This window comes from Lathyrus oleraceus, chromosome 2 (assembly GCF_024323335.1).
Source record: "Lathyrus oleraceus cultivar Zhongwan6 chromosome 2, CAAS_Psat_ZW6_1.0, whole genome shotgun sequence".
NCBI classification, from domain to species: domain Eukaryota; kingdom Viridiplantae; phylum Streptophyta; class Magnoliopsida; order Fabales; family Fabaceae; genus Lathyrus; species Lathyrus oleraceus.
In genome coordinates this window covers 481779735-481804223 of record NC_066580.1, presented here as the reverse complement: position 1 = coordinate 481804223, position 24489 = coordinate 481779735, and the positions used below count along the sequence as shown (strand labels likewise).

General features: G+C 39.3%; 2 protein-coding genes across 2 annotated transcripts; one reads left to right on the top strand and one right to left on the bottom strand.

The window, feature by feature from the left end:
• The first annotated feature begins 14526 nt into the window (after nt 1–14526).
• LOC127120677 (protein DETOXIFICATION 56) lies at nt 14527–16386 on the top strand. Its single transcript, XM_051051192.1, has one exon. It carries the CDS (start codon nt 14738–14740, stop codon nt 16205–16207), a length of 1470 nt encoding a protein of 489 aa, XP_050907149.1. The 5' UTR covers nt 14527–14737; the 3' UTR covers nt 16208–16386.
• Nucleotides 16387–16502: 116 nt separating this feature from the next.
• Nucleotides 16503–21444, bottom strand: LOC127120678 (ATP-dependent Clp protease ATP-binding subunit CLPT2, chloroplastic). The gene is made up of 5 exons (XM_051051193.1): nt 21161–21444; nt 21042–21080; nt 20840–20949; nt 19293–19472; nt 16503–16798 (listed from the first exon to the last, which is right to left on the bottom strand). The coding sequence occupies exons 1-5, from the start codon at nt 21373–21375 to the stop codon at nt 16641–16643; spliced, it is 702 nt and encodes a 233-aa protein (XP_050907150.1). The 5' UTR covers nt 21376–21444; the 3' UTR covers nt 16503–16640.
• Between the last annotated feature and the right edge of the window lie 3045 nt (nt 21445–24489).

Genomic DNA, 24489 nt, shown 5'->3' with positions numbered 1-24489 from the left:
TCTGAGTTCATCCCCGACGGCATAGTCGTTGGCGGGAGCAGCAGTGACATCCTCATGAACGGGTGCACCAACAGGTGAAGCACGGTTGGATGTCTGAATCACAGTCTCTTGTCTCTGAACCAGGGCTCTAAGCTCCTCCTGACCTTGCGCAACCCCTTGCATCATCATCATAAACTGGGCCATGTTTGCCCTCATCTCAGTCAACTCAGTCTGGACCTGATCCATACTTCTCTGATGATTGAGTCTTATTGAGTAACGATGCGGTCGACGGTCAGCAATCCTGTCTCAGTCAGGAACCAAAGTGAGAAGTCTCTCCAAACATGTCTGCAATGACAGGATGATACGTGCATGATATGCATGATATGGGTACTATATTTTATCATGAATGATCCTGATAAAGGATATGCACATGCGGGTTAACTTTTTTCTGTTTGTTCATGCATTATTATTATTTTTTTGAAAAATAAACATGCTATGATGCACATGATGCGGACATGACTGGCAAGCTGTGCATCTCTGAACACAGGATCGAAGCTTCGGCTCGAACTCTGAACAACAATTCATCTGAAACCCAAAGTCAACTGATAAACTGTCATCTGAACCCAATCTGAGAAAACCGAGTCACCAACAGGACTACAAGTCACCATCAAGTCACCTACCGGTCACCAACAGTCACCATCTGTACCTGTTAAAATGATCATTCCCTCCCCACTCACGGGTGTCATCTAGGCCAGGGTAAGGTCGAGAGAAACGCAGGATAAACAACCCTTTCAAGAATATCATCCTGTGCACACCAGATGTATGCACCGATAATACCCCATCAGAGTCTGAACTGCTCGTGATATCAATGTTCCGCTAAGTGGCGTACACCACCCGCTTCCCATGAATCACTCTATTCCTAGGTTTCCTAGATTTCACTCATAGCCTGGGTATTGGGCCTTTTACCTCGAGTAACTCCCACCCCAAACAGAGAAACACAGCACAACCAGCACAGATGAATATGAATGAATGCAAACATCAATGCAAACAATAAATGCAAACAATAAACAATGAATGCAATAAATAACACAGCAACAAGCAACCAAAGCCCTAACCTAAAGAACGCTGGGAGAGACTCGCTTAGGGAAGATGGACCAGCACAGGTCAACTTCTCTATAGTCCCCAGCAGAGTCGCCAGCTGTCGCATTACGCGAAAAACCGGCGGGAAACGAAAACATCAGAGCCGCCACCGTGCGTTATTTATCCCAAAAGAGGGAAAGGAAACGCTCAGAGTAAACCTGGAAAAAGCATGGTCTCGCGACCAAAGAGAATGGGATCGGGAGTCAGTTATGCGAAGGGAAGGTATTAGCACCCCTACGCATCCGTCGTACTCGACGGGATCCACGCACAAAAAGAAAGGGAAATGGTTGCTAAAACACTGCTCAAATAAACATCTATACAAGCTGAAAGAGACACAAGAAAACAGACAAGACTGACTCGGCAGGATATCGCATCCTGGGCCTACTTAGTCTATCAAGCATAGACATCAGAGTCAAAGTAGTTCGGACTAGGGGAAACGACACATGCTCGCTAGGATATCGCATCCTATGCATACGTATCTCCTTTGGACGAAGGAGAATCAGAGCATTCGTAGCTCGACTAACACGCACACAAACAAACACAGGCAAAGGCAAACATGGAGCCCGAATGCCAATCACTGGACTTACATCAGCATCCGAACCAACAAACACACACAAGAAGGCAAACGTGGAGCCCAAATGCCAATCACTGGACTTACATCAGCATCCGAACCAACAAACCCACACTAGAACCCGAATGCCACTCGATGGGCTTACATCAGCTTCCAAGCACACAACAACACAAAACAAAGATACAGGCGCCCGGAGAGATCTGCTCATCTCCTGCCTACGTACCTCATCTGGTATGAGGATCAGGGCGACGTAGTTCCCCTACGGAGGGACACAGGACTAGCCTAACCAGATAAATGAGGGAGACACAACTAGGGAGACTAACTCGAGCCTAAATGTTATCATGCAAAATTGTCCCTAAGTCAAGGTTTCTAGCTAACTTGCACAGGAAGCAAGCCTATCCTATTCAACACAGGTAAACAGCAAATCAAGCATTCACAAGTAGCACACACTCTATACACACAAGAGGGGCTCAATCAAAGGGTAAGACTACAAGAGCAAGTCATCTGTACAGGGGTGGTGTTAGCTCTTAACCTTGACATTGAGAGTCAAGGTGAAGCCAGATGAAAGGTGAGTGAAGATAAAACTTCACAGCTCTTATCCCTGGCCAGGGAGAGCTTCAGACAAAGGAGCGTGGGTTCAGAATGTGGGAACCCTTCTACACTCAAAACACTGACACAACTGTACACTGTACAAGATCTTGGGTTTGTATCCCAATGCATCAACACAGTGGTGTGAGCAGAGGGATGACTCAACAGAATAGCAGGGGATGGATTGCACATCCCTTGGGTTCTGCCAATTGCCTCATAGAGGTCTTTACCTGCTTGGGGACAAAAGTAAACAAGCACAAACATCGCCTCTTAAGGAGGACTTCAGACAGGTGCCTGGCTAGGTAACAAGCCAGGTCTTCCAGACTACATGGAGACAAGAGAGTCTACCTCAATGCTTAAGCAAAGCAAAGCAAGCTAGTTCTCAAGGAACTAAAGCGACTATGGTACCTGAAATCAATCAAATATAATCAGTATTCCAATCACAAAATCAACACAAACAATCATAAGAACCAACAAACAATATATAATCAAACAGTGCAATGTGCAAAGCACAAAGCTCAAAGCAAGTGAGCTAAGCATCCTACAAAATAAAACAAGTTAGTTCATAATATCCAACAAGACCAAACTCAATCAACTTGAGTTAACCTCCTTAAAGCATTTTGCTTCATAACCTGAAAATCACATTCAAACATGAGATACAAGACCACTAGGGCAAGCCTAGGGTCAAAAGGAGATGAAAAATTCAAAACAGCAAGTAAAAATTGATCAAAACCAAGATTAATCAAACAAGAATAGAATCTAATTGGTCTCACATCTAAACTATGCACCAAATCCATTTCATAAGCTAAACATGTCAAACTATGCAATTTGGAATCACATTGGAGCAAACAGAACGATCACAATCAAATCAATACCAAAACAGCTCAATAAATTCCACAAAAATTCAAGTCTAAACAGAACACATTCAATGAGCTTCATATCAAATTTCATGCTATTTGGACAAGAGGAAGTAGGGAAATTAAATTCAACAAGTCAGGACATGCAAAAGTCAATCCAAACTAGGTCACAAAGCATGTGTCAACTTCAAGCAAATGTAAAACAGTGACAACAAATGAGAAATAAATGGGACCAAAGCCATAATGACATTGAACATGTCAAGAATCACTCCACCAAATTTCATCTTCATATGATAAGGTATGGAAATTTCACAAGGCATGGAAGTTGATCACTCAAGCAAGGTTCACAAAATGGTAAACAGAAAACAAAAATCCCAATCAAATAGGAAATTGATCAACAAATCCTACAAAAAATCATGGTTAAACTAGACAAACAAATGTAATCACATGCAAAAATCCAGGGCAAATGACATTCACTAAGCATGGAAACAAAATTCATGAAGTTGACATAACATAGTGTGACACACATTGTCACACTCAACTTGAGCACATCATATCTCTCTAACTAGGAACTCAAAATTAGCAAACTATACATCAAAATCACCAGGAAAGAGTCAAGAACAAGCCTATAAAATTTCAATCATTTTGGACAAGGCATCAAGATTTCATGATAAAAATGGTGAAACATACACATGAAGCATACATGATCAAAGGCATTAGACAAAGTCAAAAAAATCACCAGGCACAACTTTGACTATCATACCAAAAAAAAACTAGAGAAAATTTGGAGATGAATGCAAAAATCCTCACTCAAATTGGATTATTCATGATTTAATTATGAATTTTTGAAGTTTGGTTAAGAAATGAAATAAACATTTAAACATTCAAATGAAATTAAAAGGCGCGGATGGCAAACTTGTAATTATGCCTGGCCGGGACCAAAACGCAGCGTTGGCATTTATTCAGTGGCGCGCTATGATTGGTTAGAAACGGCGGTAAACAACAAATTCAAACTGAAGCCAGGCAAATCAGATCAAACGCGAATCTGGAAAGGATTTTTGAGTGTTCTTCGTGTGTTCGCATTCCAGAAATCCAGCACACACAAATCATCATGAAAATAGACAAATAGCATATGGATCGAACCTTCTAACCGAGCACAATCACAATATCTACATGAATTTTCCTAATTCCTAATGTACTGAATGGATCGAGCAAGAATAGGTTTCATGTCAAAAATTCAATTCAAGATTTCTCAATGAATATCCAACGGAAATGCACGATTCAAGCTTCAGATTACTCAGCAATGAACACTCTATTGAATCCATATCTTAATTTAAGCAATTGAAACAATTGATTTCTGACCTCAATCCGAGTGCAGGTATGGATTTGATCGCTTCCAGCCTTTAAATCGTGAAACAGTTGCGTATTGAGGTATGGACAAGAATATGGAGTCAAGATTTTAGCTCGAAACAGCTTGCACTAGTGGTAATCTTCAACTGTCATGTACTAGATGCAAAAGCCATAGCCATGATTCTTCAAAATCCTTCTACTGTGAGCTTCAACAGAAATCTTACTCCACCTACAAATGATGATTCACACCAGAAATAGCAGAAAAATGGAAGAAATCTTGATGAATGATGAAAAAAAAAGTGTGTATGCAAATTGTGAGAATTTGAGAGAATTTGTGAATTTGGAGTTTGGATCTGAGAAAATGATTTGTGATTATGCATTTCTGTTACAATTAGGCTTTTATACCTCATGCTAATCCAAAAATTAATCTCAATTAAGCAAATTCAAGTGATTAGTGTAAAATGCATTTTTGTGATTTTTGGCCAAAATACCCTTTTCATTATGCAGTCAATGTATCAGTCTAAAAACAGTTCAAGCAAGTTCTAAATGACATTCATGATGTGTAGCAATTGGTCCCAAGTGCAAATGGCTTGTAATTTGGAAAATCACCTTTTTTCACACTAAAATGCAAAATGAACACTTGAAAAATGGACTTTTGCTATGATGATTTTTGATGAAATGTGATAATGCACCATGAAAGTTCATGTCAAATGTGGTTTGCTCAAAGAAAGATCACCCAAATTGGCCTTACCATGTGAAAGTTATGGCACTTTGAATTTAGGCATTTTCTGAAAATGATTGGACCATATCTTGCCAACCACACATGGGAATTGAGTGTTCCTTGACTTTTTGGAAAGGTGAGAACAAGATCCTCAACTTTAATGTTGGACAAAATTCCATTTGAAGCTTGTATGATGAAGTAATTTTGAGGAGAAAAACTTTCCATTTTGGGCAGTTGAAATTACAGGTCACCTGCCATTTTAGGAAACTTTTCATCTGACTTTATTTTCTTCAACCTTGATCTTTGGTATGTCAAATGAGACTTGTATGGACATGAATGAAGCCTTTCAAACCATCTCCCACCTTCCAATACATAAAATCAGGCACAGTTGACCACAGTTGACTTTCTATGGTTTCAGCTGAAATTCAACTTGACTGTTGAGCTTTGATCATCCAACCTTTGGCCAAATCACTTCACAATGATCCTTAGACCATATGAACTTGATAAATCAACCCTAGGGCTTTGTCTCAATGAAAATGGCACTTGCTTGCTTGCTTGACCTGATCTCCTGACCAGTTTGACCTAATCTGTCTGAATGACTTGCACTTGGGCAAAAAGGCAATGCAATGTTATGCAATGGACTATGTTATGTTAATGACCTAATGATGAAAATGTATGTACACAAGGTAGGTGCAAATTTGAGGTGCTACAATTGTCATGACTCAGAATATGGAGGACACTTTAGTAGGGATAGAACATCAGCAAAAGTTCTCCTGTCTGAGTTGTACTGGCCTACATTGTTCAAAGATGCCCAAAGTATAGTAAAAGAATGTGACAGATGTCAGAGGATGGGTAATATTTCAAAAAGAAATCAGATGCCTCAAAATGCCATGTTGGAGGTAGAATTGTTCGATGTTTGGGGAATAGACTTTATGAGACCTTTTCCACCGTCATTTGGAAAGTAGTACATTTTGGTCGTTGTTGATTATGTGTCAAAGTGGGTGGAAGTTGTAGCATTACCCATAAATGATGCTAAAGGGGTGGTCAATTTCCTAAAAAATTACATTTTCTCTAGGTTTGGGGTACCAAGAGCACTAATCAGTGACGAAGGTACTCATTTTCTAAACAAGTTAATGGAGAATCTGTTAAGGAAATACAATGTCAAGCATAAAATTGTCACACCGTATCACCCTTAGACAAGTGGACATGTTGAAATATCGAACCGGCAGATAAAGCAGATTCTGGAAAAGACGTTCAATGCTTCTCGAAAGGATTGGTCGATCAAGTTGGAGGATGCATTATGGGCGTACAAAACAGCGTTCAAAACCCCAATAGGTATGCCCCCTTATCAATTGGTTTATGGTAAAGAGTGTCATTTACCACTCGAACTAGAGCACAAGGCATTTTGGGTCTTCAAATTCCTGAACTATGACCTTCCAAAAGCTAGGGAATCCCAGATTCTTCAACTACATGAGCTAGAAGTGTTTAGAAATCAAGCTTACGAAAATGCAAACATATACAAAGATCAAACGAAAAAATGGCACGACTAAAGCATTCAGAAGAAAGAACTTTGGGAAGGATAATTGGTGTTGTTATTTAATTCCAGGTTGAAGTTGTTCCCTAGAAAGTTAAGGTCGAGATGGTCGGGACCTTGTATGATTCACAAAATATTCCAGCATGGAGCAATTGAGCTCAAAAATCCAGCAAACAGGGACACTTTTAAAGTAAATGGGTAGAGAGTAAAGCAATACCACCAAGGACAAGAGAGTGGTCTGGTAGATAAGGTTCGTCTTGCTTGATAAGATGGAAGACCGTCGAGCCATGCGACGTTAAACAAAGCGCTTCGTGGGAGGCAACCCATGCGTTTTTAATTATAGTGTGTGTTGTTTTTTATTTTAGGTTTACACAATGCCTTGCATAAAAGGGCGAAGTTACTCACATAAACACGAAAGTTGTACCAGAAGAAAGGACCTTGGAAAAAGTTTGAAAAATGAGCATATCAGCAGCCTGACACAACCGCCCATGTTAGAAGCATTGAAGACATGGGAAAATGCACCTTGGCAAAGGCCTGACACGGTCGCCCGTGTCAACTGACTCGGCTCGTGTCAGGAGCACTGAAGACATGAGAGATTGCATCTTGGAAGAGGCCTGACACGGTCGCCTGTGTCAGCTGACACAGCCCGTGTCAGGATTGCTGAAGGCCACGCCCAACATAGTGAAGAGACAGTGGCCTGACACGGCCACCCGTGTCAACTAACACGGCCTGTGTCAGGCCTGCGGATTTGAAATTTATTTGGAAAATTTAAATTTCGTGTGGGTCCCACCCCTCATTAATACCCACTAACCACTCATTACACCCACTTTATCACATCCCAAAATTCTGATTTCATTAATCTCCACTGATTATCTCTCATAATTTCATCTTCTCCACTTTCTCTCCCTCAAAAAGCCCTCATCCTTCATTAAAACTCCACCAAAAAGCTTCCTCCTTTACCACCACCACAAACTCAACTACAAACTCCATTCACGAATCCTTCTTCATTTTTCACCCTCCTCACATCCACGGTGTCCGTTTTCTCTAACTCCATTTTCAAATTTCTCTTCATTTTTTACAGGTAAGAAAATGCCCCCAAGAAGGATTCTCCAAGGGAAGTAACAAATGGCCGAGACCTCGAGGCCACGGAAAATGAGTACCCGAAATCCAAATCCGCACAACATAGTCTTCAACAATCCGGAGCAGGAGCAACGATATTCAGTTCATAGAAAGCGGAAGCTCACCCCCACCAGGTATATGTGAGAACAAACCATTAATGATTTAGGCCTAAAAATTGAAGTTGACAGGATGTTCCATGTATTGGGGATGTTGGAATTCATGAGCCTCGAAGCGCCGACCTATGAGCGCATCACGCTCGAATTCTTGAGCACACTCGAATTCCAACTGGAGAAGCAGTGGATTAACACAGCGAGGTACTACTATGGTACTCTTTGATTCCTCCTTTTTAAAAATTAGCATGAGATTTCTATTGACGAGTTGACAGGTATTCTACGACTCCCACTATACGGACCAAGTGTGGTCCCTGATGGGTTTTCTCCAAAATATTTCTGGACTGCTATTATTGGGAGGACTTATTACACCTCAAAAGGTGCAAAAGCCTTCTGCATCCAGAACCCGTGCTTCCGTTATGCCCAAAAAGGTGTGGCGTACACCCTGTTTGGACGGGGTGATAGCACAGGCTTAGTAACTCAGCGGGAGTTGTTCTTCATGTACTCGATGGCACAAAATCAAGCCATCAATGTTGCTGCATTTGCAGCCGATTACTTGGGGAGAGTTGGTCGGGCAGATTCCAGAGGTATTTCCGCTGGGGGCATGATTACCCATATTGTTGAACATTTCGAGTATCATGCGGTTTTGCTTGAAGACACCCCGGTGGTAGGTAAGACCAAAATAGATATGGCAACTCTCATCCAGCTAGGTATGATTTCTGTTGCACATAACTACTATTCTGTTCTGATTCATAAAAGGTTTATCATTGCACTTCCTGATCCTGATAAAGTAAGTATTACTGATTGTGCTAATTAGTTGTATGTGAGTGCTAACCCCGATACAGAGGAAGGCTACGATGCTGAAAATATAGTTGCAGGTCAACGGGTTGCAGGTGAGCACATGAATTAAGACGAGCATCAGTAGGATCCGTTTGTACCCCCTCCCTAAGAGCTATTCCATCAGGGCACTGGATCATCACCATGAGTCACGACCAGTAGGCATGGGTGCAAACCGAGCTCGGTGACCTTCGGACCGAGCAATCAAGACAAGGCATCAAGCAGGCTCAGCAGGGGGAGGTGTAGGATGAGATGAACTTGATGATGCGATAGTTGATGTTGCACTTTTCTCCCCAACCTCCTCAGTAGGGCACTGTGAGTCACCCTCCTTCTATCATGTTCTAAAACATTGAGGCCAATGTTTAGTTCAAGTGTGGGGGAGGTTTTACTATGCTTTTTGCCTTTATTTTCGTATTGTTAGATTAGGTGATGACCATTAGTGGTATTGGATGAAAGGATCACTCCATTTACGATTGCTTGTTGTGAATGAGCTTCCCAAGAGGTTGATACTGTTGAAAAAAGATCGGACGCAACTTCCCGAGCTCGACTAACGTAGGTTTCCTATGCATTTCGAGTTGAGTAAGAAGTCACACCATACTAGAAGTACGGTGGATGCTGTCAAGCTTTACCTAGCATGGTGGGTGCAAAAAAAGCCAAGAGCATTTGTCATCATGAGTGATATTCAGGTATGTCTTTATCACTCTGACTTTGCGTAGGTTCTCTAGGAATATCACTGCATATATACACACAATGAGGCATGTTATTTGAATAATGGCCATGAGCCTTTCTAGCCATCCCTTTAATATTATCCCTTGTTAACCCCGTTGAGCCTGCACCCCTTTGTTTGTTGGCATAAACACATGAATGTAAACTACGGCCCAAACACTTCCTTACCCTGTTCAGAGTCAATGTTATGTCTTTAAGTTGTGTTAAATTCTAAGTTTGGGGTAACCCCATAAGTATCTGAAAGTAAGGTGAGTGCGGAAAAAAATTAAGAAAAATGACCATCGAAAAAAAAGAGAAAACAAAAGAAAAAAAATCGATGGTACGAGAAAGCACTCACCGAATGAGAAACACTCAGTCGAAAAAAAGAGACGAGAAAATCAAAGGAAAAAAAGAATTGAGTAATACAAACTGAAAATGAAAAGAATTGAAAATGAGATGTAGAACCAGCACAGTGAAAAGAAAAATGACATTGGCTCTGAACCCAAACTACTTGTTTTCCCTTTTGTTTGTGTTTACCACACCGTAACTCAAGCCCTGTTACAACCCAAAAGACCTCAAAAAGTGTGTGTTGTGTGTAGTTGATACGAAAGGAGAAATTATTCAAACTTATGAGTTAATATTGCATATTCTGAACTATGAGTGTAAACACTTTAACCCAAGGAGACTTGGTAAGAGTGTGATATAAACTGACAGGTGAAAAGGTACGTCAATGTGTAAGTGCGATGGAAAACTCATTAGAAAAAGCAGGGACTATGAAAGGGAGAGTGAAGGCGTTAGCGAAAGATCTCAGCAGTATTGTGGTAAGAATTCAATTTTCGGAAGTGATACACTTTGTCGTGTAGAACATTACTTGAGGACAAGCAATGAGCTAAGTTTGGGGTTGTGATCGGTCACCATTTTCACTATGTTTTCGTTGCTTATCCGACAAGAAACCAAGGATTTTGGAACACTTTGTACACATTATGGTATCTTTGAAGTTAATTTTTATTCCCGTAAGTTATTTAAGCATTTTGTCAATTTTAGTTTATTTTGTGTTTTCAGGATTTTATGCTTTGGTTGTCTGTGTTTATGCCCTTCAGGTCCACGTAGAAGATCCAACGGACTCAATGCAAGAAAACAGAAAGTCTGGAGTTTGAGAAAAGAAGTTTTTCCAGTTCAGAAGGCCTGACACGGGTCGTGTCAGGAGGAAGGAAAAGAAAGAACAAGCAATATCCAAGACAGGGTCGCCCGTGTCAGTTGACATAACCCGTGTTAGGTCACCTGTGGCGTGTCAGGAAGGAAACAACAAGTCATGGAGCTGACACAGTCACCCGTGTAAGCTGACACGGTCGTGTCAGCCCAGGCGCAGATTCTTCCAATTTTTGGGCTTTTTTACCCGGGCTTGAGCTGCAAGGACGTTTTGGGGATTTTCAACCTTTGTTAAGGGATTTTTCACTATTTTAGGAGTTTCTACAAGAGAAGAAGACACTTTGGAACGAGGAGAACACACAAAATTTTCAGACGATCAAGGAATTCGAAGAGCGGAAGATTTTCATGAGCGGAAGCGATTGAAGATCCAAGTCATCCAATTACTTGTAATGTGTATTTTTTATCTTAAATATGTTTTGAATAATATGAGTAGCTAAACCCCCCAATGCTAGGGGGTGTCCCTGATTTAGATCTGTAATGGCTTTGAGTTTATGATTGCATTTATAATATTGTTTTTACGATAATCTTTTGATGTTTTTAATGCTTTCTATTTCAGACCAATCGAAATTGTTATATGGTTATCAATTAGGCTGGACCGCCATTGGTAAGGTTTTCACAAGATTACTCTGTAGTAGATATCACCTAGGACTAGGGATACCCTGTATGAATCAGAGTATTCTTGATATAATAAGGCTTAACTTCGCCACTAATTTCCTATGGACATAGAAATTAGGGTAGAATGATTAAAGGTTTTCTCATCAAGGAATTGGGAGAAAATACCCTTAAGAACTGGTATTAATTGATATTTGTTGGTGCAGTAGTGACTCAGAGTTGTTATAAGGACAAATTATACACCTTCCCTAGCATTGTCCCTCTTCCCTTGCAAACCCTTATTTTTACAGTATCATTTTCTTTTGCCTTTATTTTTATATATCTGAATTTAAAACCCCAACAATAGTTTTTATTTAATTGAACGATGATTTGAACTCGATATTGACTTGCAATCCTTGAGATCGACATTCGGGGAATTTCCCCTTTATTACTATAACAGGCAAAATAGTACACTTGTTATTTTTCCAATCAGAAACCAACATTTTGATCGGCTCATAGAGAGACAAGGATCCTACTTAGGGATCCAACATATTGATTGCCTCATAGGGCGGCAAGGATCCTTCTTAGGGATCCATCATTTTGATCGCCTTATAGGGAAATCTTCTCTCAAGCTTTTAAGTTTCTTGCAAAGAAGACAATGGTCAGCAAACACAAATTCTATAAAATAATAAAATGAGGGGTCTCGTTAAAAAACCCCTCCCTATGAAAAGTGCATAGGTAAAAGAGTGCACCCCATAAAATAACTTGTCCTTACAATCGACAGAGATGTAATACTCGCATATAAAAATCAACAACGAAATAGCTAAACAATGGTAAAGAAAAAATAAATGACAGAAATGCAGGTGGCTCTAAAGGGCATTCCTTATGGCCTTGTAGTCTTCGATCTCCTCACTTGTTAGGGGGGGGGGGGGGGGGGGGGTTCATCGCCCTTGCAGGTTTCTCCTGACGGCTTTATTCTTGAGCCCACTTTCATGGATTTCACACATAGAGTGCGGACCCTTTTCATCGTGAGGCTCTCTACGTAACATTTCTGGCAATCTTTTGACCCCCTTGGATAATTCCGACTCGCTCATTCGGGAGCGGGTACTTCATGCATAAATACAAAGTGGACAAGGCGGCACCCAGCTGGTTAAAATTTGGTTGCCCTATATTCATATTATAAGAAGAGTGGCCTTTGATAATTGAATTGTTGACCTTTATTTCTTTTGCCTAGTCCTACTCTCCAAATGTGGTCTTCATTGTGGTGTATCATTTTACTTGTAGCTACTCCACAGAGAATCCAACCAACGAACCTTTGAAGGGTTTTAAGTTCTCTAGGTCGAGGTGAAACCTTTTAAATACCTCTCAATACAGAATGTCTGCAGAACTTCAAGAACTCTTTTGATCTCCCATTTTTCACATTTTATGGTAATGACCATGGGGTCATCATTGTGAGGATGGATCCCATATGCATCTTTCTGAAACTTGGGTCTCGCATTCGCCTTTGCATCAGAAAGGTCTTATATTTTCATAATTTAGCGAGCATGTGGCACACACCTTTATTGCCTTCACCTTGGGATGTCTCCTTCGCTTTGTTGGGCATGGGGCTTCTCAAGTTCTCTCGCCCTCGCGAGTTGGACTTGTCTGACCCCTGGGAAGAGTCTTCCTTCACGTATTTATTGAGTTGTCCCTCTTGGATCAATCTCTCGATTTCTTTATTGAGTTGGTAACAATCATCGGTGTGGTGTTCCTTGATTCTATGGAACTTGCACCACCTTGTGGTTCAAGACAAATCACATTCTCCCTCGGAGCTAGAGGCGTGGGAATGTTGTGCAGGTGAAAAACCTCGCGCCATATATATTCACAGCGAGTTTTCAGAGGCGTGAAGTTCTTCACCGTCTTGCATATTCTCTTTAATGCAGTTTTATCTTTGATGGATGATGTATACTTACTCTTCCTCTAGTGTTATGATACTTAGGCGTTAGGAACACGCTTTTTGACGTCTCGCACCTTCTTTTTGGTGTTGCTCTCCTCGCCCTTTATATAACATTATGCTCTGGTGACCACTTCTACAAACGGAAGCAATGGCTTTTAGGCGAGGAACTCGTTGAAATGTCCCGCCTTGGGTCCATTTTGGAATGCCCCCTCAAACCTTTCTTGGTTTGGTGGACGACCCTGATAGTGACTTTATTAAACCGAGCAAGATAGTCCTTCCACGACTCTACGGGACCTTGTTGTATATTAAACAAGCTAGTGGTGGACATCTTCTTGTGACGATTGGCGGCGAACTGGTGTGCAAGTTTCTTTACCATCTCCTGATAGCTGGCGATGGAAGCACAGGATAAACCCATATACCATCGAAGGTCGCGTCCCTGAAAGTTCTAGACAACAGCTTGCACTTCAGGGAGTCAGGTGCTCCGATGATGGTCATCTGTGTATTGATGGAGGTGACATGTTCGTAAGGATCACTACGCACATCTAACTTGGCCAAAGAGAGGGGCTTGAATCTCTCGAGGACAGGCGTTCCCCATATCTCGTTTGAGAGTGGTTGGGGATAGGTGTTTAGTGGTGGATAAAGTGGTGGTTGTAAGTGGTTAGAGTATTTGTGAATGTAGTAATCGGTGGCGGTGATCAATAATGGTAGTCATTGGTTGGAGTGACAGTTATAAAGGTAGTTGATGGGTAGATTGGTAAAGAAAAATGGATGGAATGATGGTCGGCAATGGTTGAAGTGATGGTCATCAGTGGTTGAAGTTAGTCAGAGCAGTGATAGGTGATCTTGAGAGTAGTCGTTGGAATGATGGTAGTTTGTAATAAGTAGTGGATAGAGTGATGATTGTCGGTCGTCAAAATAGGTGTCGCCCAGTAGTCAAAGTGGTGGTCATAATGGTAGTTATAGTGGTGATCGGCACTGACGTCTTAGAGTTAAAAACAAAATTATAAATTATAATTTAATGCTTTTGGTTTTTAATTTTAGTAATAAAAAAAGTATTTTAAATTTAAGTTTTTACTGGATATATTTTGATTTTAAAGTTGATTTTCATGACCAAAAACTAATTTTCATGACCAATAATCCTTAATTTTATAAATTATGAGATTAAAAATTAATTTTAGTTAAAATAGATTATTAAGTGTAATATAAAAAAGAAATATAAACACTTAAATTAAAATTGAAGTAATTGCTTTTTAAATCCTTTACTCAACCCATGGCTCTTGCAATAACCGAAGTGCGTAGTTACTATGTTCACTCTCTCTTGCATATCCCATCAGTCATCACGCACTATAAATCTTTAACCAACCTTCTTTTCTTCTATTGGCAGCACAGAAGCCTGCTTCTCTTCTTCCTTAAACATCACCAAACTCCTGCAACCTCAACCATTCTCACCCAACACTGCAAACACTTCAACAACAAAAAACAAAACAAAGATGTCACCAGCATGTAAATTAGGAGACAACCTTAGCTCAAACCTTAAAACAAACATGCTATCAGAGGAGCTAAGAGTTCAAGGAAGGTTGGCCTCTCCAATGGTGTTGATGAATTTAGCTTGGTTTGCCAAAACAGCTATCACAACAGCATTTTTGGGCCGACTCGGTGAGCTCAGCTTGGCGGGCGGTGCACTCGGGTTCACTTTTGCCAACGTTACTGGCTTCTCAGTCTTGAATGGTTTGTCTGGTGCCATGGAGCCTATATGTGGACAGGCTCATGGTGCTAAAAACGTGAGACTCCTTCACAAGACTCTTCTCATGACAATTATATTGTTGCTGTTGGTAACAATTCCTGTTACTTTCATGTGGCTTCATATTGACAAAATTTTGATTCATTTTGGACAACAACAAGAGATATCAACTGTGGCTGGAACTTTTGTTTATTATCTCGTACCTGATTTGTTTGTTATGTCATTCTTGTGTCCCTTAAAAGCTTATTTGAGTTCTCAAAGTATCACTCTTCCAACCATGTTTAGTTCTGGTGTAGCACTCGCTTTTCATGTTCCTGTTAACATCGTACTCTCGAAAACCATGGGTTTAAAAGGAGTTTCCATGGCTGTCTGGATAACTGACCTTATTGTTGTGGCTCTTCTGGCTATTTATGTTGTGATTCTGGAGAATCGAATGGAGACTGCGTGGAAGGAAGGAGGATGGTGGGATCAGAGTTTTATGGATTGGATTAGGCTGATCAAGCTCTGTGGATCTTGTTGTCTTAACACATGTATGGAGTGGTGGTGCTATGAGATTCTGGTTTTGCTTACTGGCCACCTCGCAAACGCTAAGCAAGCATTGGGAGTTTTAACCATTGTGTTAAACTTCGACTATTTGCTTTTCTCAGTGATGTTGTCATTGGCCACTTGTGTTTCAACTCGTGTCTCGAACGAGCTTGGTGCGAATGAAGCTGACCGCGCTTACCGATCTGCGCGTGTGTCTCTAGGAATAGGTTTTATCGCGGGGTGCACTGGAAGCTTGGTGATGGTGGCAGCAAGGGGAGTATGGGGGCAAGTTTTCAGCCATGATAGGGGAATTATAAAAGGAGTGAAGAAGACGATGTTGTTGATGGCTCTAGTGGAATTGTTTAATTTTCCATTGGCAGTTTGTGGAGGCATAGTTCGAGGGACAGCTCGACCTTGGTTGGGTATGTATGCTAGTCTAGGTGGGTTTTATTTCTTGGCTCTGCCCCTTGGTGTTGTTTTTGCCTTCAAGCTTCGTCTTGGCCTTGTTGGACTCTTCTTTGGACTTCTTACTGGTATTGTAGCTTGCTTGTCGCTTTTGTTAGTTTTTATTGCTAGGATAAAGTGGGTGGAAGAAGCTGCCAAGGCACAAATATTAACAAGTTACGGTGTCAAAGAAGTTGCATGTAATGTGGCAGAAATACAAATTGGGGCTGGTGAAAACGACAAAGTGTAAACTGTTTGTCAAAATTATCTATGTACACATTATTCATGCGTGTGATCAAACACTTGGCAAGGACGAATTAACACAAGTCTCAACCATGCATAGCAAATCAAGATAGAAAATCAGACTCTGCAACGTTTCAATTGCTTGTAAAACTCATTTCTAGAATATAACAATGCCATTCCAACCCATATCTGTTCTTTGCCATTTTAAATCACTACCTATTGCTCTTTGCTTTGGCCAGTTTAGTTATTTCTTCTATTTTTCCATTTTTCTTTTCTTTCTTTTTTGGGTTTGAGAGAGGGACTGAAGGGGGGAAGGGTCATTTTCCAATTGAAAATATGACTTCTGCAATAGGTGGAACAACCTGTTGATCTATTGTACAACAATGGCATCAATTCTCACTAATAGCAAAAAAAATTACTAAATCATCATTAAGTAACTATTATTCATCATTAGCAGCAGCTTTAGAAATAGAGGACTCCAGCTCTTTAGCTTTTTCATCATTAAAGCCAAGGTTGGAAAGTATCGTGTGACCAGGGGAATGCTCTTCAGACCAAATGCCAAGAATTATGTGTGCTGTGGTTATTTCCCCGCCATCGCCTGCATATCAAATATGAAATTATAAGAGCTTTTTTTTACTACTGAACATACTAAAACATGTGATAAGAATTGTCAGTTTTAGAAGAAAAAGAGATGATGTAACACACTCCATTCACCAATTGAGTGTATGACAAGAAAATACTCCCTCTCAAATTATAAGCAAAAGTTGCCTAAATTCTTTCTATTTATTGACATTATACACACAAAACATGCCCTTTATTTATATAATTTTTTTTATTACATATTTAATTTAATTTTTATTTTCAATTAACTAATTTATTACTAAAACAAGTTTAAATAAGTGTTTTATCGTAGTATTGTTTTTTTATTCGTACAATAATTTATATACAATTAATGTTCTGCTCATAATGCGTAGAAGCACGTAAGGTATCTTTTGGAGTGGAGGGTGATAAGCTTAGGAACAAAGTTTCTTTTTCCTAAAACAACTAATGTTACTAAAACAACAAAGTTTCTTATTAATGCCATTTTTTATAATAATAAAAAATGAGGCTTATTTTGGGCAAACTAAATAACTTTTTAACTGAATTTGACAAAAACGTAATGTAAATAACCACATTTTAGTCTATCTATTTTCAAAAAATTATGTTATGAATTTTTTCCCTAATTTCACTTTTTTTTTTAATTTCACCGTTATTTTATTTTTTTGTAATCTAATTTATTCATTAATAACATAAATAAACATATGAATATATCATACTTGAATATTGTTTCCAAAAATCAAAGAGTACCAACATCAACAAAAAATAACCTCAAAATGAGGGTTGAAATTCTTTAAGAGAAAGTGAAAAAAACATATTGCTATAGGACCAAAGGGTGTGTTTGGCAAACACCATAAGCTATAGCTTAAAACTTATAAGTTCAAATGATTAAGCCTATGTTTGGAATTCTCGAAAACGGAAAAAAAAATAAAAATCATATTGCTATAGGACAAAAGGGTATGTTTGGCAAACACTGTAAGCTAGCTAAAAACTTGTAAGTTCAAATGATTAAGCCTATGTTTGGAATTCTGGAAAAATCACGGTCTTAACGCACGGTTGGAGCTAGTACTTGTAGCTTCTCAAAAATCATGGTGGAAGGGTGTGTAACGTGATGTGGCGGTGGCTCACCTCGTTTCCAAACACACAATAAGAATCGCCACCTCGTTTCCAAACACACAATAAGAAAATCTTGTTTGATAACTGCCACTTTCTCACAAACTTGTAGCTTATTTTTATTAGCTTATAGCATTTTTTTTATAAGCTACTTCAACTTCAAGTAGCTTATATAGCTTAAAAATCATCACTTATCATTTTTTTTCACAATTTAACCTTTGTTACCTTAATTGAGAAAAACTAAATATTATTGAAACATATCTTTTATACGTAATATCATAATTATAAGCTACTCCAACAACTAATTTGACCGAACACTACAAATCAGTTATCCGCTTTCCCCTATTTATAGGGGATAGCTTATACTAGTTTATAATCCCTTGTGATCAAAATACACCTGTTTGGTAACCATTTTTTGTCATGAGCTTAAAGCATTTTTATACTAGCTTAAAGCATATTTTGATAAGTTACTTCAAGTAGCATTTGAGCTTCCAGCTTACCATTTTCTTAAATCAATTTTACCCCTATTATCATAACTAAAAAAATGTTAATTAAAACACCCTTCCATTTATTTCATACTATTTGTTAAATAATTCAACATTTAATTGACCAAACACTACAAATTCAATTTGTTAACAGATGACTAATTTACTATCTGCTGTAAGCTTAGTCGCTATCAGATATCCATTATTCTTTACGACCAAACAGAGACTAATTCATTACAATTTCAATTAGAATGAAATTCATAAACCAACTAAAACATCATCAACCTGAATGCAGGAGCAATTGTTAAATATCTTTGCTACAAGAAAAGCTTCAGGACCAAAACATGACACATCATTAGCACACGTGATTAACACAGATACTCATTAGCCCACAAATTGTATAATCTAAATTAGGTAACTAGAGTCATGATTAATAACAGCCGTTGATCCAGGGATTTGTATAGAAATATAACTCCCATTCTCAACTTCAACCACATTTTATTTGGCTGGATCACATCCAAAAACATAAAATCTCATACAAATTATGTTAGTCACCTAGAATTTTCATGTCGAATTTGTTAATTTTTGTTAAAAAGCAATGTCTTCTTGGCATAAGCTAGAAAATTAAAGTTTCAACGCCAAGGTCCTACGATTTTTGGGTTCAATTTATTCTAACCATAGCATCGTTCCATAAAAGAAAAGAGGAAAATCTGTCAAATATTGAGTTTACATGCAATTAACAAAGTTAGACAGAGTAAGACAGTCATAGAAAACTATCAACGAGAATTCAAGGCATACAAATCCACAATGTTATATAGGTTTTGTAAGCAAGCAGCATTTCACTTTTCCAGAAGTAATGACAAACAATAGGAAATGAGAAAAATGGCAACAACAAACCTGATTTTAATTTTTTTTCAAGAGCCCAGTCAAGGGCCCTCAGAGCATCATCAGTGATTGGAGGACGCTCAGGGGATAGTGAAAACATATCAGCTATTCCAAGCACGTTCACAATTTCATCTCGGACCTTGAAAAGTGTAATTCCGTTGGCTCGCAAAAACTTGTTAGCCAGATTAGTGCCTAGAACCACAAAGATAGACCAGGCTCAATGTACAAACTTAAATATCGAAAGCTTTCATTGTAAAGAACTTACGTAAGGATAACAACACAGGAGATATGAATAATTAATGGCGAAAACTTAGATACGGTGCCATTGGTACTACTGCTGGTGCTGTTCGATATAAAACACATACGTGGACTCAATTTTTCTAACTCTGAAATTCCAAAGGCAGGGAAACAGCAAATCATTCACCACCATAACCATTGAAATGTCACAACTCACAACCACCTCCAAAGCACCACATTCCTTTGTTCCGTATGCATCATGCGACCACCCCAACGAATGGTCACTATATATACTCTCTATGCCACAAAAACCAACAGCAAACCACTGAATCTTCCCTTTTGCCATAGAGTGCTGCTATTTATGGATTAAATGGTTTGTAGATCATTCTTTTAATTTGTTTTGTTTTTGCCTCATGGTTGCAATATTAGTTATAGTTTGACGAGGAAAACGCACAAGGAATACATAGCATAATATAAAGGCTTGCCCACGATTGTTGGACTTGGTAATGGTTTGGTTGTGTGTCCCTGGTCTGCATCAAAAAAATGAAGGCAATGGTTTTGTGGGAGTTTTTATTTTTGGGAGAAAATAGACCCGTGTAATTGTTTTATTGGGGAAACAAAACCAACAGAACCATTGGTAATGTACCTACGTTTCTTCTTAATTAAAATCCTCCCAAACATAATAATGGCAAAACTTTGGGAAAATTGAATTATTTGTGGCCTCTAGTTAGTTGTTAGGAGAGGAAATTAACTCCTTACAAAAGCCAACTATTATTCTAAAGACCAGGTGTAAATAGGAAATGAGCATATTTACCTAAGATGAAATGACTAAACTTTTATGAATTTATAAATAAGAAAATGGAACGTGCATTGACAGTGTAAAAAGTGTCAACCTATGGGCGACATGTATCCGCCAAATCACCCATATATTTTTAAAATACTGATATGACATGGCGAAGTGGTAGTTTTTTATTGGACGACCGTGTAAAATTATTTTACACCATCAGTATATATCCATTAAACTCTATAAATTAGTGAATTTAGGAATCAAGAGAATTATGCAAATGAAAATTTGAATTTATGAAGCAAATGACAGAAACTTATCGTATGGATCAATAAATCTAGCTTCTAGAACATGGAAACATGAAAAACTAGTTTGGTGGAACAACAAAATTCTGCATCAAATGCCCATTAAAATCAGTAATAATATCAAGAACTGCCCTAGTTGCAGTGAACTAAGTTCACATCAAAACAAAATTAACACACTCCGATAAAGATTACAATTCAAAAGAAATATGAAAGATTGGAAGCAAATGACTTACCCTCAACAAGAACCCCCATGAGAAGGGCTTCAGTTCCCGTAGTAGTAAACTTGAGTTTCCTCGCCTCCACTGCAGCCATTGCAAATGACTTTACAGCCTTAGAAGACCATCTTGCTTTCAACAAACACACTCAAAAATCAACAATCCACGGATTGAATGAACGAAAGAAAAAAAAAAGGAATTTCAGTCACGCAATACTCACTTGGGAATTTCCTGGCCAGGAGAAACACGCTCTGGATTTCTGAAAATGACAAACAAGAGTTAATCAGAAACCTAAAACAGAACAAACATGCATCGAATTTGGGAATGGAGGAAGCTTACGGGGTGGGGAGGCTGAAGGAAACGGAAGCGGCGACGGCGACGGGCCGGCGGTGTAAAACGGACACGGGAGGTCTTACACTGAGAGGTTGAACCCTAATTTTGGCTCCTAGCCATGAATTGTTGGGGTTTGTTAGCTTCGAATTGTGAACCAAATGGATCGAAGGGTTTGAACGCAATACCAAGCTTGAGGAGCAATGGTAGTGCGTAGTAGCCATTTTTTCCGACGAAAATGCGAGACTTCCGAAGGAACGGGATAGAATGTTTTATGAAGGAAGCCGCGTACGGCGTCGTATTGCTGATGGGCTTTGAGAGATTTCATAGGGGATTGGGCTTAGGCCTCCAAAACTTTCAGAATTTATCATGACATTTTCAAGTTCGACCTTGCACCTCCGCATATTTTTATAATGGAAAAAGTATACGTTTCATTATTTGAATTTTTTTAAAAAAACAACCTATTTTTTATGGAAATTTCCAAACTACTCCTGATTTTAAAAAAATTCTCAAACTACCCCACTTTTAGGAGGAGACGCCAATTCAATTGGCGACTCCTCTTAAATGCTTGAATGGAAACGCTAATTGGATTGGCTAGGGCAGGTGCCCTAGCCAATTGGATTGACGCCCATGTGTATAAGTTGATAGGAGGCGCCAATTGGATTGACACCTCAGTATAAAATGCAAATTTTTTTGGTAAATGGTATACGTGATAGATAAATTTGAAATAGGACCAATTGATATTGATAAAATTTTCCATTTACACAAAAAAGCCTAATGGCGATGACTGGGATCACCTAACCAACCTCCGATCCCAAATCCTCTATCTATCCTAATCCGTGGCCCTAACCCACGTTGATGGTTCAGTACCGGTGTTTGAGCATCTAAGGGGTCAGGAGCATCACTACCAACTACAGGAGAAGGCATGTTGAGGTAGTTAGACAAGTCGACATAGTCTTCAGTATGCATCGATGGTGTACCGCCGTAGCTGAGTTCATGACCCATGCCAGAGAAGTTGGGTTGTGGTTGACTCATTGATGGGCGATGGGGACGGTTGAAGGGAGACATGGGTGTGAATGATGCGTCGAGAAAAGGTTGGAAAGGTTATTGGGGTGTTTGGTAGAGATATGGTTGTTGAATGTTTTGGTTTTGTGAGGTTTGTGCTTCTTGGCTATGGTAGGAGGAGGGGCGGTTGGTGTTGAATGATCGTTGGGTGTTCTGGCTAAGGCAACTTTGGTAAGGTGATGGGGTGGGTGCGAAGCGATGTTGGGTCTCAGGTTGATGGTCAATTTGTTGGTGGTGGTATGGGGTATGCTCTTGGTATTGGGGTTAGGTGTATGGCATGTTTTGGTTGTATGTTTGTGTGTTGGTTAAATAGAACGTTTGACGGATAAGGGGTTGTATGTATCTGGTCTGTCACTGTTGTTAGGGGTTTGATGTTGAGGTGTCAGGTGTGTAAGTCATCTGGCGTGGGTCGTACAGGTACATATCCTCGGTGATGAACTGAAAACCAACCGATTTGTACCAAGCCATATAAGTACGACTTGGTTTTTCTTCAGTTGGCATGACTGCGTCAGTTAAGACATGGTCATGGAGGTGCTTCCATTTGCGATACTCCGATCTTGCGAAGCTTTGCCATGGATTGAAGTTCCATTGGTCGTTAACTTTGCGCATATGCCATTCTCCTAGGCTAGCTAAGGGATCTAGGATGCTTTGGGGCATACCGAATTACAAATTCACACGATCACTGTTGTGCATCTCCACAGTTGTGAACCGTATTATCGGTGTGCATGCAGTTCATACGGCCGCGTCTTCAGCGTTGACCTCGTGGTCATGATCCAAATTAATGTATGGACGCCAAATGAACTGAAATATGAAAGAAGATAGGATTATAATCTAGGTAGAAGAAGTTAACAAATTATAACGAAATAATTAAGTTATTATCCTTACGTCTGTCGGTCGAAGGTGATCCAACAAATTGCGATACTGAGTAATACAGTGTCTTGGACATCTGTTGTAACTCATACCACGTGCAGACCATCTACACCAAAAAGGTAGAAATATTAGTTAGATATAATAATCTTTAAAGAAGTAAGTAAAGATATAGCAATTTAAACAACTTACTTTTATGCATACGAAAATGTGAAAGGGTTGTTGTTGACGGGTGCTAGGGACGGTAGTCTTGACCAACCTCATGCTTGTAGCAAAACAGCACATCCAGAAAATGTAGATGTGTCTTTGTGTGAGTTTTTGCACAAGAAACTATAGAGATAGGCTAGACAAGAAGATCCCCAACTGTAACTTCCTATTCTATCTATATGTCTAAGTAAAGGTAAATACATAATATGCATACTAGAACCACTACCTTCGGGAAATAAAAACGAACCAATTAACAGCATAATGTAACACCAAGTTTTTATTATTCGAGCATCTTCGGTAGAATGCTCATCTAAGTATAAACATTATAGTACGACTTAAGGCGTGAAAGTAGTATACCTTGACCTCTTGCGTTATCATCTAACAAATCAGTCTCCAAGAGATCCATGCAAATTGAATTTGCATAGTTGGTTTTACCATTAACAACCTTACCTTCAATTGGCAGTCCCAAAAGCATGTAGACGTGTTCTAACATCACGGTACACTCACCGGTTGGGAACCAAAATGTGTGTGTCTCTGGTCGTCATCTTTCGCATAAAGCTAGAATGAATTTGTTATCTACGGACCAAGATAAAATCTTGCTTATATGACCAAAACCGGCGAGCTCAACATAAGGTTGAATCATCGGGTCCATATGAACATATTCGTGGACCCGAGTCCAGAACCTTGATACATCCTATAAAAGAAAGAACAAAAAACTTGACTAAGTTGGTATGTTAAAATAAAAGGGGGTTGGTGAAGATGAAACTACAAGAAGTTGTTGCAGATGAAAGAAAAAAAGTTAACAAAAGAAAAAACTTACATATGTTGTGATGTTTGCAATCGTTCCTCTATGTGATTCGCCCATTGTGAGGATAGACATTTTATTGGGGGATTGGTGCAGATGAAACTACAAGAAGTTGTTGCAGATGAAATTGTAGAAGAAGTATTGTAGAAGAAATAGTGAGAGTGATGGTGTGGAAGAAGTGTTGATGGAGTCGATGTATTTATAGGCAAATGAATGGGAGCATGAAAAATTGTGCTTGTATGGTGTCTCCAATTGAATTGGTGCCCATGTACAACTTGTACACGGTGTCGCCATTCAAATTGTGCTTGCATTAGCTTCTACTCAACTCATTGCTCGTTACCTGAAAAATAGTTGTAAGGGTGAGTTCCTCAATCGATATAATAAGCATTATAAA

Bases quoted from the DNA above. Each gene is read 5' to 3' on its own strand.
- LOC127120677 (XM_051051192.1), top strand. From the start codon at position 14,738: ATGTCACCAGCATGTAAATTAGGAGACAACCTTAGCTCAAACCTTAAA.
- LOC127120678 (XM_051051193.1), bottom strand. From the start codon at position 21,375: ATGGCTACTACGCACTACCATTGCTCCTCAAGCTTGGTATTGCGTTCA. The intron at 21,081-21,160 runs GTAAGCTTCCTC...TGTCATTTTCAG, and splicing joins TCCTTCAGCCTCCCCACCCC to AAATCCAGAGCGTGTTTCTC. The intron at 20,950-21,041 runs GTGAGTATTGCG...GTTGAAAGCAAG, and splicing joins CCTGGCCAGGAAATTCCCAA to ATGGTCTTCTAAGGCTGTAA.